Here is a 14,754-nt window from a genome sequence, read left to right as displayed (position 1 = left end):
TGGAAAATGTGACTTTTTAATGTATATGAACATCGATATTAGGTGTCCTCTCAATCTTCTCTTTGTCAGGCTAAACATAAAGGTGACACAAGGTTTTTTCTAATGCAGGGATGTCCAACCTTGCCAAATGTTAAGACTTGTGGGCCAACTCCCCGAGTCCCCCAGCCAGCCATCAGAGATTTCTGGGAGTTAAAGTTACCAAGGTTGGACACCCCTTTTCTAAGGCAACCCAGAATTGCTGCTCTGGCTGGCTCATGCTCAGCTTCTTCTCTGATGTAGTTCTCCCAAGTCATGAATCCATCTTGTAGGTCTCCCATACATTCTTCTCAAAGGATACCTTGTTCCTCTCACCTTGTCTTCTTACCTATCCAGGTTGTCCTGCTTGTCTGCTTCCTCTTAGAATTGAATATAGAACAGGGTTGGAAGGGGCCTGGGAGGTCTTCTAGTCCACACCCCCCCCCAGTTCATGACAGGAGATCCTATACCATTCCAGATTTTCTTTGCGCTTGATGGGAGGGACACACGTGATCATAGAAAGAAGAACAGAATAGAAAAATAGAGCTGGAAGGGACTTTGGAGGCCCTCCATTCCAACCCTCCACCCAAGTAGGAGACCCTTCACCAGGGGTGTCAAACTCAAGGCCCAGGGGCCGGATCCAGCCCACAGGGTGCTTAGACCTGGCCCCTGGAAACAGCGAAGGACTGGCCCACAGTGACTCTGCCAGTGAAAACAGAGCTCAGGAGGGCTGCTCTGTCTGCACTGGCAGAAGGGCGCAGGAGGCTGTTGCAGCCAAAGGTGGAGCTCAGGAGCCCATTTTCGCTGGCAGAGTATTCGGGCCACCACAGGCGCCTCCAACACAAGTGATGTCGAGCTGGCCAGGCCCACCGCAGCCACCCAAGGTCAAGCACAGCCCTGATGCGGCCCTCAATGAGGTCGAGTTTGACATCCCTGCCCTACACCATTCTGGACGAATGGCTTCTTCAAGACCTCCCGTGATGGAGCACGCGGAGCTTCTGAAGGCAAGCCGTTCCACTGGCTAATTGTCCTCGGGGTCATTCAGTTTCTTAGTTCTACGTCCAAGACTGCACCCTCGGGCCCATCCCTCAATGGCACCACCACCAGGGGCCTGCCAGCCTGCCCAGTTGCAGAGGGCCCGGTGGGGACCCTGGCAAGGACCTGCTCAGTTGCCAGAGGAATTGTGTGTCTTTCCAGCAGCTGCGGCAGACCCCCACGGGCTCTATGGGGGTAGAAGCCAATCCTGGCCTCAGGGTTTCCCCGAGAAATAGCCGTTCTTTAAAGGTGGAAGGAAAAAACTTGGAACATGGGTGGAAAATGGCAGCTACTCTTCCTTGTTAACTGAGGAGCAAACAATGTTTCTAAGAGTACAGAAAAGACATTATTGGCTATGATGATTAATATTATGGATAGTAGACTAGTGCAGGATCTCACCCTTTCCATCCATTGGCTCTTTTTACCCATTTTAATATGAATTTTAATGTTTTCACTTTCTGGTGTTTTAATATTTTAACCCTGTAATTGTTTTATTCTCTTATTTATGACTTTGTAAGCTGCCCAGAGAAGCAAGATGGGCAGTATTCAAATTTAATAAATAAATGAGACTATTTACTAAAATCAGCCGAGTAGCAACACTTCTGCTTTCCCTGGAAGCCTCAGCAGCTACTGAAAGCTCAAAAACTTTGAATACATGGCAGGATTTTCTGGAAGCATACCAAGAGCCCAGTAATATTAATGATTTAAGAAAAAGTGCTAGAATAAAATTGAATAATACTATCTATCTAAGAGCCCGTTTTGTCCAGTAGAAACCAGGAGACGGTGAGTTCTAGTCCTTAGCATGAAAACTGGCTGGGTGACCTTGGGCCGCGCTCTCTCCGCCATCAATGCCAGGACTGGGCAACAAGCTGGTTCATCAATTCCTGTCACAACCCCATGGATCAACTCTCAGTTGATCTGAAAAAAAGGGGGAATGTGTGCTTGCAGAAAAACGGTAGGAAGAAAAAAATAATATGCTGTTAACGCTATTCAAACATTTAGAATTGAAAACTGGATTGGGGGAGAATTGAATGTTGTTCAATTTATCTCAGCAGCTGGAATTCCCAGTTTACAGGCTGCAATCACGGAAGGGGGGTTTTAAGGGTCGGCTAGGTGGAATTTGCCAACTCTGTCCTTAAATCAGTTCCTTTTTTGACAAAAAATAAAAACTTTTGATTCTGGGTGGTCAAGGCTCAATTTCTTGTTTAAAAACTGAATATAGTCATTTGCATATTAATGGATTATAAAATCCTGCTCTTTTCTCCTGCTCTTTTTGGGTTTAGTATTTTATAGCTAATCTTGTTTAGTCTGATACACAAGTTCTTTATTTATTTTTATTCACATCTGTAGCTTTAAAGGAAACAACCAGTTATTTTAAAAAAGTGGGGAGCACTTGAAGAGCAGGAGGTCCCGGTGTGTGTCTTGCGGAACACAATCACCCCTGGGGCTGCCTGAGGCCCACCTTAGAGGGAGAGGGGGGAGGCGGGTCTGTTGTGGGCACTGCCATGCTTTGCCCCCTGTGAACTGCTCCTACCGCAGTGCCCCATTGCCTTCCCTAGCTCTGCCCCCTGCCGAGCAGCCCTCCTGCGGAAAACCATCTGTCCTTCACCAGGGCGGCAAGGGGGAGACGGGGGGAGGCCTCCCCTTAGGGTCCACCCACCGACAGGTGATGAGGTATTCAGGGTAGGCCTGCGTGTCGTTGAAGATGACGAAGATGGAGGGCTTCCTTGGGTTGTCCACTGTGCTGTCGTACCGCCGGAGGGTGGCATCTCCTTCCCTCAGGGGTGGCGCTCGCATGCTGGCATTGCCCGCTGTGTAGTCCCCAACCAGCGTCCGGGTCACAAAGATGTATTTGTTGCCATCAGGGCTGCGAGGCGAGTACTGATCACGCGCCGAAAGACACGCCTTGACCGCGAAGTAGACGCCGTGGCCATAGTGCGTGGCTGGAAATGGGGGACAGGAGTTATTCAGTCAACGGCTGGCGCACAGCAAGATAAACGTATGTAAACTATGCAAAAGCATCCAGACAGACAGGAATATGGTGAATAACCCACAACAAATATACGGACATTTTACAGACATTGCAAGACTAATCTCTAATGCCTATTAAGGTATGAACATTCAAACAAAAGACAAAGGATCAGCTATCCTGCCAAGTTACAGCTAACGTGGATACTGAAGTGCAAGAAAACAGAGCATGCAAGGTCTAGTACTGAATAATGCGGAGTATCTCACACACATGAAGCTGTAGGGCTCTGCTCCCCCTTCCCCTGGTCCCTTCAGGGAGCGAAGAGGAAGCCAGGCCTGTGCCCGGCTAGCAGCTGATGCGGCCTCCAAGAGCCCCTCTGAGAGGCCAAATGCAAAAAAGCAACCTCAGTGTCATCTTGCCCACTGTCTCAATGACGGGCTGGACACTGACTGGTGCTGGGCACCTCAGTGAGCCTCCTGCCTAAGGCTGGCATTGGCACCCTCGGGTCACAAGGCTGGCAGAGCCACCTATAAGCCTCCTCCTGGCAGCGCAGTGCCCAGAACCCCTCTCCACCAGCCCCTCCCCCCACCCACCAATTCAGCTTCTCCAGCTGCTGCTGGTCCCCCTCCTGCCTCCCCCAAGGGCACGAATGCGGCTGCTGAAGCCCCTCTTGCATCTGGCACGGCTTCTCTGCGGGGTAAGTGTGTGTGAGCACTTCTTGGATATGGGGGCACATCCCCAGGACAGGTCAGACAGCTAGCATAGAGGGTCCCCCCTCGCCCCCCATGGGAACGCCCCCTTAAGAGCCACCAAAGAGAGTCCTTTTGTGCATAGTCACTGACTGACCGTTCTTGCCACAGAAGCTGCGGTTGAAGCCGTGCTGGCAGATCTCGTGGCTGGACTGCTCCGTTGTGCCATGGTACAGGATCCGCTCCACTGCCTGGTGCCCGCAGGCCTTCTCCATGGCAGACTTCTTTAGCTGGTACTGCTGGTAGAGCAGCGGGTGCATCACCTTCTCCAGCTACCAAGCAGGGAGGCAGACGAGTTAGCCCCACATCCAGCTCAATTCCCTCCCTGCCCCACTGGCCACACTTGATCCCAAAGCTGGGGGCTACTTCCAAGCACCCCCCCTTTCTCATTCAGCACCCGCACCCAAGGGAGCCCAGGTGCCATCTCTGCTCTGAACCAGTCCCGAAGAGGGGCAGCTATGAGGAGCCGGGGGGGGGGGAGGGCAGTGGAGGAAATCCCTCCCTCATCCAATTTGGCTCTCAGAGCAAGTGGTGCCAGTGGCAGAATCAGGCTGGCCCAGCTTTCAGGGAGCCTGCCCTAGAGTCCTCTGGCCAATCCCAGACCACTGCCCGTTGCATAGAAAGGGGGAGAGCCCCTGTACCCAAGTTGTGAGATTAGGCAGGGGCCTCTCCACAAGGCCAAGGGGGCTCTACCAGATGAGTGCTGGGAGGGGGCTGGCTCACATCCCTCCCCCAGCGGAGCCCAGCAGGGCTGGCCGGCCGCCAGCAGAGAAAGAAGCGGCACATCTCCAAAGGGCCAGTGGTCTCGGCTTCTGCTTGGCAGCCCTTCCCAGCTCGGTTCTTCCAGAGAAGATTTGTGGGGCAAAGCCAGGGTGCCGACTGAACACATGGCAGGCGGGAGATGCGAAGGAGGGAATCTTGACTGCAGAACTGAGCCCCTCTTCAGGTTTGGAACAAGGGAACAACCCAACATGAAAGCAAGAATTCCAACATAGCAGGTAGAACTCCAATTGACCTGGTTAACGGTTTTCTGCTCCTCAGAGCCCCACAAATCCCCTCCTCTGGACCTTGCTGAGACCCCACCATCCAGTCTCAAGGCCAGAGAGGGCTCGCTCTGCCACCAGGGCTTCAGGATGGGCCCTGCTGCCTGCAAGGGATGCCCCTCCACTGAAAGGGAGCCACCAGCCACCTTGACGATCCAGAGCTTGCCGTGAAGCCCGGCCAGCGTGTCATAGAAGCCTTGGATGGTCCTCTGAAACTCCTCGGAGTCCTCAGCCAGTGGAAGCAGCTTCACTTCGCCCTCAGCTGGGGGGTCTAGCAGGGCTGCAGAGAAGCACAGTCTGTGAAGAAACAGCTGCTGTCATCCCCCCCACAAGGCCAGGCGGGGGCGCTCTGCATGGCCAGGGAGGCCTCTGCTGCCACAACAGGAACACCAGAAACCCGCTGGGTGGGGCACACTGCGCAGGGAATCTACCTGGAGAAGCGAGTGGCAGCTGGAGCTCGGTGCGGCCAATGGGCAGAGTGCGGCCATTGCCAACGTCGTACTCCTCCATCCGCTCAAAGTCCACAGTAAAAGGCCGACCATCAAAGAACACCTCCATGTGCTTGTGGCCACGGCACCATGCTTGCTCCAGCAGGGCACTGGCCTGGGCTGAATAAGGGGTGGGGAAGGCCTGCTCAGAGGGCTCCCAGCGGACCCAGCGGGCATCCCCACAGCCCACGGCCACTTCCACGTGCAGCAGCCGGGCCAGCAGCAGGGCAAGGTCTCGGGTGGCGGCCACAGGGTAGTCCAAGAATCCCGACACAGTGGCTATGGGGCCAGTGAGCGTGATGCTCACTGCATGCTTCCTCTCCAGGTAGGTCAGGTAGTCAAGGCAGAGAGTGGGCAGAGACAAGAGGGCCTCGTTCTGCACCATTTCCTCCCGCAGCTGCGTGCCCAGGGCACGCTCCAGCTCCTGCACCACGGCCTCTGCATCCTCCTCCAAGGTGGTATAGACCTGCAGACGGGTTGCAGCTGCTGCCTCCAGAGAGGCCCTCATGACAGACAGGATGTCAGCATCTGGACTGGACGGCTGCTCCTGCTCGAAGGAGCGCAGAGAGAGCTCAGTGGCACGCGCCAGCTCCTCCACTTCCTGCCGAGCGCTGTCCATGGACTGCTGGATGGCCAGAAGCAGCTGTGCCTCCTCCTCTTCTTCCTCCAATGCCAGGCTTGGAATGGGGCCTGGGACAGGCAAGGGCCCCTCTTCTATTGTGTCGAGGTCAGCCAAGCTGGTCTGCTGCTCAAAGGTGGAGGGAACCTCCGCCAATGGCTCCGCGGCCGTCTCTGCCTGCTCCTCCTCCTCTGCTGCAGGAAGGGCCACCCGGGGAGGTTGGAGGGCAGCCAGCAGGCCCTTGATCTCTTCTGCAATGGGAGGAGGACCCGGTGAGCAGGGAAGCAGCAACGTAAGATGGGCCTGCACAGAAAGGGGGAACCCTGAAGCTACCCCAACCCCACCCCAAGCTCCAACCTCAGACCAGGAAGGGGATGGTGGGTGCCCCTTGATGTCCTTCACCTCCAGGGACAGGTAGCTGGACAGACATTACCCAGGTTAGCTTCGCTTTGCTGTTCAGCCACTCCGACTGGGCTCTTCGGCTGCTGTTTGAGGCCACACAGGGAATCCCGTCGGCACATGAGGGCAATTGGCTCCTGTGAGGTCTCTAACTCGTGCTGGGGGGGGGGAAGAGGCCCTTCAGAGGCAACCCCCACTTTTCAAACTCTTCTCTCCCCTCCAGCTTGGCACACCAGCCTCTGACCCCACTGCACATCCGAGCCCCATCCCCTCCTCCAGGGTACGTACCTGTGTCTCCGGGGAGCGCCATTGGAGGTGCTCCAGCCCAAAGGCACAGCAGAAGCTCCTCTCCAGGCCCTGAAGGATGGCCTGGCCACGCTCCTCCAGCAAGAAGCGGCTCACACCAGGCAGATGCAGCACCACAGTCCGAACACGGATGGCACAGAGCAGACTCTGGAGGAGGTCAGCTGCGGCTTGGCATGCCCAAGAATCACCGTTCAGCTGCACAAAAAGATATCATGCCAGTTTTCTCAGGCTAACGTGTTTTGCTTGAGACAAAAGATTGGCAAAAGCAGGATCTGACATCCCCCCCACCTCTTCTTTGGCCACCGAAGTGGGTCTTTAGCCCAGTTCCCAAGGACACCTGGCAGCTGCCATGAGAGGGGACACTAAAACAGGGCAGAGCTGGCAAGTGCCTGGCACCCTGTGTGTTGCGGGCAGGACATGGAAGGACCCTGCTGCTGCACCCCTTTTACCCGCAAGCCGGTGACCTCGGCTCCCTCCAGGGGCAGCAGTGTGACATCAGCCAAGCCAGCCAGCAGTTCATGGCGATGGAGCTGAAGGTAGTGAAGACGGCCAGGCTCCGTGGTCACCAGCACTTCATCTGGCAGGCAGTCCTGCAGGCCACGCGTCAGCTCGGCCACATTCTCCTCCTCCAGGCCAGGCAAGGTGAGGCCCTCCAGGTGCTCCCCATCCTCAGCCAGACAAACGCAGCAGCAGCGCAGTCCTGCCTGCACTTGGGCCCAGTGTGGGGACGCCAAGGCCAGCAACTGCCGCTCAGACAAGGGCAGGGAGATGGAGCTGAGAAAGGAGCCCAGGAGAGAAGCAGCTAGCTGAGCCACAGAAGGCTTCAGGGCGACGACTAGCACCTCCTCTGCAGTGGGAATGTAGCAGGCGCCCACACTGCGCTCCGCAAGCTGTTCCACCAAGTGCTCCTGCACATCTGCCCGCTGCAGGAACTCAAGAACCCAGGTTGAATAGGGCAGCCGCTCCTGTGTCACCGTATGCAAGGCTGCCTGGATACGCTCCCGCAGCTGCTGCTGAAGAGTCAGATCCCCACCCAAGATGCATAGTCCAGCCTCTTCGCAGCGAAGCACGCATTCGGGAGCAGAGGCCCCCAGCTCCTGCAGGACAGCCTTGGACTGCAGCAGTCGCCTTGTAGCTGCTTCTGCAACAGGAAGGATGGTGGACAGGGCCTTGCCAGCTCCTCCCACCTGCAGCTCTGCCGCTGCCTCTGGGGGTTCCAGGAAGTCGTAGTGAGGGGAGACCTTCAGATTGCCATCCGGGAGCTGATGGGGCTGCTTCAGCACCCGATCCACCACTGTGGGAAACGAAGGCAGCAGGATCAGAGGAGCCTTTTCAGCACCTCTTGGAAGTGGAGCCAGGAGACGCGTCTCGAACAGCCCTCACCTGTGCGGTCCTGAAAGGAGACCACGGCCAACATGCCTCCCGGGAGAAGCCGCACTGCCTGCACACGGCCCCCGCCACTCCGCCTGCTCTCAAAGTAGAGGGTCAGCACCTCAGGCTGCAGCTGGCTGCCACGGTGACTCCGAACCAGGATGCTGTCTGTCTGCTCCACCCAGTCCAGCACCAGGCTGGCCCCGTCCAGCATCCGGCTTTGCACACGACCCGCCAGCACCAAGAACTCTGCCAGGGAAGCCGAGGAACTAAGTCAAGGCAGCCAATGAAGACTTTGCCGTAAGAACTGCCTTCCGTTATGCCCCCTCCCATCCCAAGCAGAATGCTGGGAAAAGACCTCCCGTTCAGCTTCTCTGGAGTTTCCAAGAAGAGGGCAGCCAGCTAACCTTCCTCTTTTGGAAACTGATGACACAACTGGAGGCCAGAGACTGATTTCCAGACCCAGCGAAGCCAGGAATCCCTGGCAGATGATGGCTAACCCTGCCCATAATGCAGGATCCTTCCAGGTGGGGACACGGTCCCAGCTAGCCAAAGGCAGCAGCCTAGGTGATGTACCTCACTGCAGGACTGTAACATTTTCAAGGCGGTGCTTTCTCTGCCCTTTGGGTATCTGCTCCTCCTGGTGTTGGGAGGGGGCAGAGTAAGGGGGCGGGTGCAGAGAAGAGGCTCAAGGCACCCACTGGCAACCATGCTTGGAGGGCAGGAAAGCTCCTCAGGTGCCCCCCTGGGAGGGAGCCTAAGGAGGCTCAGCTGGCTGCGGTTTGAAGGGAAGAGGAGACCCTCCGCAAGTACCTGTGTGGCTGAGCGCCGCCTGCAACTGCACCAGCGCCTGGTCCCCGGCAGGGCTGCGGTGGACGGAGTAAGCATCCCTCTCGCAATCCAGCATGTGCTCCACGTACAGCTCCACAAGCTCCAGGCTGCTTTGGGGGTTCAGGCCCTGGAGGACCACCTTCCCATAATCCCGAGGAGCAGCGGGCTGGACCGTCAGGTGCACCCCTTGCAGGGCATGGTCAGTTTTGGAGAGGACCCTCTGGGCATCTGCAAGGGAGGAGACCAGCAGGTGATCTCCAGAAGGAAAGTCCTCACCCCAGAGGCCAGCCAAGCTACTACCAGGGACAGGCCCAGCCAGACCCCCATCCCCCCCATCAGGGCCTCAAACCCCTCGGAAGCCAAGTCCCAGAAGTGCCCAGCCAGCTGTTTGGGGGAGCCTGTGGGGGCAAAGCTGGAGCACTAAAGACCTCAGCCTCATAGCCATCTGGGTCCCTTGCACAATGGACTATGCTTTCCATCATCCCCAGCCTCCTCAGTCATAGAACACATGGAATCTGTAGGCCAACGTATCTGCTGCTTTTGTAACTCCTGCTAAGCAAAATTGGTGTCAACGTGTAGCCTCTGTGCCTTAGTGTACAGCACAAGCGCACATATTGTGTGACTCCCAAAAACTGGACGGCCCAGTAAGGGTAACCACGTCGTGGGAAGGCAGCCGTTTCGTGAAAGCCCCGGTGGAATGGGGCAAGCCTTGGGCTGCCGGCCTCCGCCCCAGGGCCGGAAGGCCTTTCTCCCCGCCGGCCTGTCCCCAGCCTCCCTCCAGCCGGGGCCCTCACCTTCGGGGCGCTCAAAAGTTAGAGTGGCGCGGCCGCCCCTCCGCCGCCAGCTCTGCACCGGCCCGCCGCCCGAGCGCCGACGGTTCTCGAAGTAAAACACCAGCAGCTCATCGGCCACGTCCGAGGGGACCCCGAGCACCGCCACCACCGCCGCCATCGGAAAAACCCGCAAGCCCGCCCAGGAGGAGTGAGGAAGCCCGGGAGGGCGGAGACAGCGATGCCCGCAGGTGGAGCGCCGCGGGAAACGAAAGCGAAAGGGCCCGCCCGCCCGCGCCGCAGCTGCCTTCCTCTCGCCCCGCCCCCTGCCCGTCTCCGCCCAGCAGGCAGCCTTCGGATCGCGCCCAGGTGTGCCGCTGGACTCCAACCCCCACAGCCCTTTGCGACAACTGAGCTTTCCCAAGGGGGGGGCTACTGTCCGGCAGCTTCTTCACCAGGCTACGGAGCGAACTACAATTCCCAGCACCGCTGCGGCTGGGAGTCCCAGAAGAGGCAAATAGACCCCCGCTGCCCCGCCCCTCGGCCACGAAACCCCGCCCCGATGTGGAGAAGCCGAGTCTTAGCAATATCCCCGACTCGACTGTCGGGCCGTTGCTGTACCCGTTGCCTGGAGGCGGGAGGGGGTCCCTCAGGCGGAGGCTGGGCTGTGGGTCTGGGCTGGCGACCGAGGCACCTGCGCCCCCCAAAATGGGATCAGCGGGGGCACGCGTGGCGTGGGTGGTGGGATCCCCTACCCCCCCACCCCCCACGGCCCCTTCAACAGGGGGGCCCTGGAGCTTTCCCAGCCCGCTCCTGAGGGGAGGGGCGGCTGAGCGCTTCCGAGAACCCCTCAGAGCTCTGTCCTCTGCCGCTCAGAGCCTCCCCAGGCGCGAGGCCGGCCAGGGCTGAATGCTGAAATGGCATCCCCCGGGATTAACCAAAGGTTTCCTTCTTTCTGCTGCCGTCGGTGGGGCCAGGAGGATTACTGATGGGAGGCTGGAGGAGGAAGAGCTTCAGAACCGCCTTTTCTAGGACCAGGGAAATCTGCAGAGCAGCCGAACACATTCAGGTCCTCCGGTGTGAGGGAAGATTGTTTCAGGCCCGCCTTAGCACATCTCCCCCTCGGCCCTTTCAGGTGGGGGCTCCATCTTCCTGTATTCCTGGTGTACATAAAAGCTCCTGAGATGCTGGCAGGGCTGAAATTAATTGCCCAGTGTGGATTCCTCTACTGCAATTTTTACAGAGAGATTTGAGAATTTGACTCAGCACCTGAGTTCAGTAATTCCCAGGGAGAAGAGACGGATTTTTAGTATAAAATTTCTTTTATCATATGCCTGTCTTGATGAGGAGTGCAGTCCACACTACACAACTGCAATTACAAGGCAGTTGCAGTGAAAATGCTGCAACTATTGGCTTTGTTGATCTAATATCCTTACTTTTTACTTTATATGTGTTATTGTGCACTTTCCCAGGTGGACCATGGCATGTTTTCTTTGTTTTTCTGTGCTGCAGTTTTGATGATTATCTGATCTTTGATCATAAAAAAATCAAACTGAACAAATCTAAAGGAGCTGGCAGATGTCATCTCAGAACCATTGCACCACATCTTTCAAAAATCCTGGAACACCGGGGAACTACCAGAGGACTGGAAAAAAGGTGATCACGCAAAAAGTGCGTGCGTGAAGAGAACCGGTTGGAACCCACCACTGAGATGGATCCAAGATGGCGCCGCCGAAGGCTGCCTCAGTGAAATGCTCTCTAATGGTTTCTTTATTTTTAATTATTCTCTGCGACTCACTATGGATTTCTTACTCAGGAGACCATCTGCTAAGAATTAAGCAACATTTCTTTAAGGAGCAGCTTTCTGTGATCTCAAACCCCCACCACCCCACCCCACCCCAACCCGTCTTTACAAATGCGGAGGAGATTCTAACACAGGAAGAAGCAATTTCCCCGGAGCTATGGATTACCAAGAAAACCAAACGGAGGAAACGGAGAAGAGGTAAAAGGGCGGGAATTTTAAACAAGCTAAGGAATAGGGGAAATAGAACTGCTCTGCCTTCGATCTTCCTGACAAATTTACGTTCACTTGCTAACAAGATGGATGAAATACTCCTTTTAAACAGATGCCACTCTGATTTTCACAGCGCAGCTGCCCTATACTTTATTGAAACTTGGTTACATGATGAAATTGCTGACAACAGCATGCAAATTCCAGGGTTTCAGATACACAGAGCAGACAGAATTGCAGAATCATCAGGTAAAAAGAAGGGAGGAGGCTTATACTTATATATCAACAACAGCTGATCTCAGGATATAACTATAATATATAAATTCTGTGATGAAAACTTAGGGTCTTTACTTATCAACTGTAAACCATTTTACTGTCCACGCGAGTTCTTCTCAATTCTACTAATTGCTGTTTATGTCCCCCCACAAGCCTGTGTAAACAAGGCATTACGAACTCTAGCTGACCAGATTATGGAGGCTGAAGCCAAATAGCCCGATTCACTGGCCATTATTTTGGGAGATCTAAACAAAGCAAACTTAAGGAAAGAGCTACCAAAATACTTTCAGCATGTCAATTGTCCCACTAGAGGCAAGAACACTTTAGACCAGGAGTCTGCAACCTTAAACACTCAAAAGAGCCATTTGGATCTGTTTCCCACAGAAAAATAAAAACACTGGGAGCCACAATACCTGGGTGGGCCAACTCCACGTCACTCACTCCCACCCAGTAACATGACCCCCTAGCCATGCCTACCCAGCAGGTCATTAGGGCAGAGAACCGGTTGTTAAAAAACACCACACCAGGAACCACAAAATCCTTCTCTCTCCCTCCTCTCTGTATCTGTCTCCCTCTGTCTCTCTCCCCCCCTCTCTGTGGCTCTCTATGTCTCTCTCTCCCCCTCTCCCTCCCCCTCTGTCTCTCTCCCCACTGTGTGTGTTTCTGTGTGTATCTCTCTATCTCTATGTCTGTGTGTGTGTCTTCTCACTCTCGGAAAGTCCAGCGAGCTCTCCTTGGGGCTCTTTGCTATTCCTTTTCTTTCTTCTTGGCAACTTTCTGGAAATTCAGGCTGGCTGAGGAACAAGCACAAGCCACGGCAGAGGCTTCCCTCCTCCTCCCCCTCCTCCTCCTCTCGCGACCCTCAGTCCAGCTGTGGCGGGGCCGGGAGCATGCACACACGCAGGGAGACCTCAAGCGAGCGCCCGGCTCCCCGCTCGCACCTTTAATGTGCTTTGGCCAAGCCCAGCCGCTCACTTGAGGAGGGTCTCCCTGCTTGTGTGCATGCTCCCGACCCTGCCACAGCTGGCCAGAGGGTTACGAGAGGAGCAGGAGGAGGAGGAGGAGGAGGGAAGCCTCTGCCGTGGCTCGCGCTTGTTCCTCAGCCAGCCCCGATTTCCAAAAAGTTGCCAAGAAGAAAGAAAAGGAGCTTCTCACTCTCTCGGAAAGCCCAGCAAGCTCTCCTTGGGGCTCTTTGCTACTCCTTTTCTTTCTTCTTTTTGGAAATCTGGGCTGGCTGAGAAATGAGCGCAAGCCACGATGGAGGCTTTCCTTCTCCTCTTCCCCTCCTCCTCCTCTCATGCACACCCTCCCAGCCCAGCCACAGCTGGCCAGGAGGTGTTAGATAGGTGGATTGAAGAGACTGGAGACAAGCTTCAGACAACAGCTCTTTATTCAGCAACTATTTACAATCCAGCAGCTAGCCTCTCTGGCAGCCAGCCCTTTTATAGGGAGCTGTCAGGAAACCAGCCAATCACATTTAAGTATTCTTCCCACCTAAACAGCGGACTAGAGGGAAAACCATCCTGTCAATATCTAACACCCCTCCCCTACTAGTTGGAGCAATCCAATTTACATACATAGTTGCACAGGTAGGCGGGGCGTTTGCTACCTCTACTTGACCTGCACGGCTCAGTTGGCGTGGCGGCAGCAGGCTGAGAGGTTGTGCCTGCTGCTGCCTCTTGCTCCGCCCCTGGAAAGTCCTGGAAACTTTCAGGCAGGGCCTTGGATTCTAAGGGAACCGGTTCACTGGAGGAGCGTCGCTGGATTCCCAGTTCTTCAGGTGCATTCTCCAGTTCCATCGGGCTTCAGTCTGCTAGGAAGGGATTAGAGTTAATTTCTAGATTTTTGTTGTTTGGACTGAGGTGGCTACATAGTTGGTCTATGTGCCGCCTCCATTGGCGCCTGTCGTTTAGCCTAACTATATACGACTTGGGCCCTATGATTTTTTCTATTTTGCCAGGTAGCCATAGGGGTCCTTCAGCAAAGTTTTGGGAGTGAACCAGGTCCCCGATGCTAAAGGACCTGGTGCGGTTCTGCATTTCGTTTGTTGTTTCGGGGGCATAGTTTGGGTGCAGACAGTCTAAGACTGATAGAAGCCTGTGACCCATCAGAAGCTCTGCTGGGCTTTTACCTGTGACCACACTGGATGTTATGTGTTGGTACAGGAGGAATTTGTCTACCCTCTCTTGCCAATCACCGGGTGCCCACCTGCCCAAGTCCTCTTTGGCAGACCTAACAGACCTCTCAGCCAGTCCGTTACTGGCTGGATGAAAAGTTGCTATGAGGGCATGGTGTATTCTGAATTCTGCCAGAAACCCCTCAAACTGGGTGGCCGTAAATTGTGTCTCATTGTCCGATACGAGGACATCAGGCAGACCGTGGTTGGTGAATAGTTTGCGGAGCACTTTGATGACTGTGTCCGCCGTAGTGGTGCCCATTAGGATGATCTCCATCCACTTGGAGTAGGCATCCATGACCACTAAAAATGTTTGGCCATGAAAGGGCCAAGCAAAATCGATGAGGATCCTAGACCAGGGGGTTCGAGGGCAATCTTACTCTTGGATGGGTACCTTAGGTGGAGCGGGCCGTAACTCCTGACAAAGTTGGCACTTTGCTACCCATTCCTGTATTTCCTGATCCATGTTGGGCCACCACACAAAACTTCTGGCCAGGGCTTTCATCCGGACAATTCCCGGATGGCTCTCATGCAATGCATTTAGTATAGAATACCTTAGACTTGGCGGTAAAATTACCCGGTCCCTCCATAATAAACACTCCCCTTGTTCTGATATCTCGTGTTGTCAAACCGCAAATGGCTTAAACTCTGCGCCAAATGGGCCCTTTGGCCATCCCTTCCAAACCCAGTTCAAAA

At 55.2% G+C, this 14,754-nt stretch overlaps 2 protein-coding genes across 6 annotated transcripts in view; one reads left to right on the top strand and one right to left on the bottom strand.

Moving 5' to 3' along the window:
- Positions 1–2,359: 2,359 nt before the first annotated feature.
- Positions 2,360–10,110, bottom strand: PARP10 (poly(ADP-ribose) polymerase family member 10). Of its 3 annotated transcripts, none has more exons than XM_034420007.3 (10): positions 9,620–10,110; positions 8,808–9,053; positions 8,007–8,243; positions 7,073–7,917; positions 6,606–6,818; positions 6,352–6,475; positions 5,243–6,169; positions 4,958–5,091; positions 3,866–4,040; positions 2,360–2,993 (listed from the first exon to the last, which is right to left on the bottom strand). In XM_034420007.3, the coding sequence occupies exons 1-10, from the start codon at positions 9,774–9,776 to the stop codon at positions 2,656–2,658; spliced, it is 3,396 nt and encodes a 1,131-aa protein (XP_034275898.2). In that variant the 5' UTR covers positions 9,777–10,110; the 3' UTR covers positions 2,360–2,655. The 3 variants fall into 3 exon arrangements, with proteins under 3 accessions (XP_034275898.2, XP_034275896.2, XP_087747582.1); XM_034420005.3 differs by having other exon boundaries at positions 4,784–5,091; positions 9,620–9,890; XM_087891456.1 differs by lacking the exons at positions 2,360–2,993; positions 3,866–4,040 and having other exon boundaries at positions 4,223–5,091; positions 9,620–9,888.
- Positions 10,111–10,159: 49 nt separating this feature from the next.
- The window catches only part of GRINA (glutamate ionotropic receptor NMDA type subunit associated protein 1), a 28,702-nt gene continuing 24,107 nt past the window's right edge, over positions 10,160–14,754 (top strand). The window contains exons 1-3 of one of the 3 annotated variants that reach the window (XM_087891470.1): positions 10,190–10,730; positions 11,108–11,251; positions 11,412–11,597. The gene's annotated coding sequence lies outside the window, so the exon portion shown is untranslated. Of the gene's footprint in view, positions 10,731–11,107; positions 11,598–13,513; positions 13,663–14,754 lie in introns of those variants that run through there. The other 2 variants (XM_087891469.1, XM_087891471.1) reach the window with 2 other exon arrangements.

Source organism: Pantherophis guttatus, chromosome 3 (genome assembly GCF_059756535.1).
Source record: "Pantherophis guttatus breed Tessera chromosome 3, ASM5975653v1, whole genome shotgun sequence".
Lineage (NCBI taxonomy): Eukaryota > Metazoa > Chordata > Lepidosauria > Squamata > Colubridae > Pantherophis > Pantherophis guttatus.
This window is presented reverse-complemented; position numbering and strand designations above follow the sequence as displayed.

Coding starts and splice junctions, on each gene's coding strand:
- PARP10 (XM_034420005.3), bottom strand. CDS start 9,776: ATGGCGGCGGTGGTGGCGGTGCTCGGGGTCCCCTCGGACGTGGCCGAT. Junction 8,244..8,807: donor GGCGGCGCTCAGCCACACAG/GTACTTGCGGAG, acceptor CTTCCCTGGCAG/AGTTCTTGGTGCTGGCGGGT. Junction 2,994..3,865: donor CAGCTTCTGTGGCAAGAACG/GTCAGTCAGTGA, acceptor CCCCATTTCCAG/CCACGCACTATGGCCACGGC.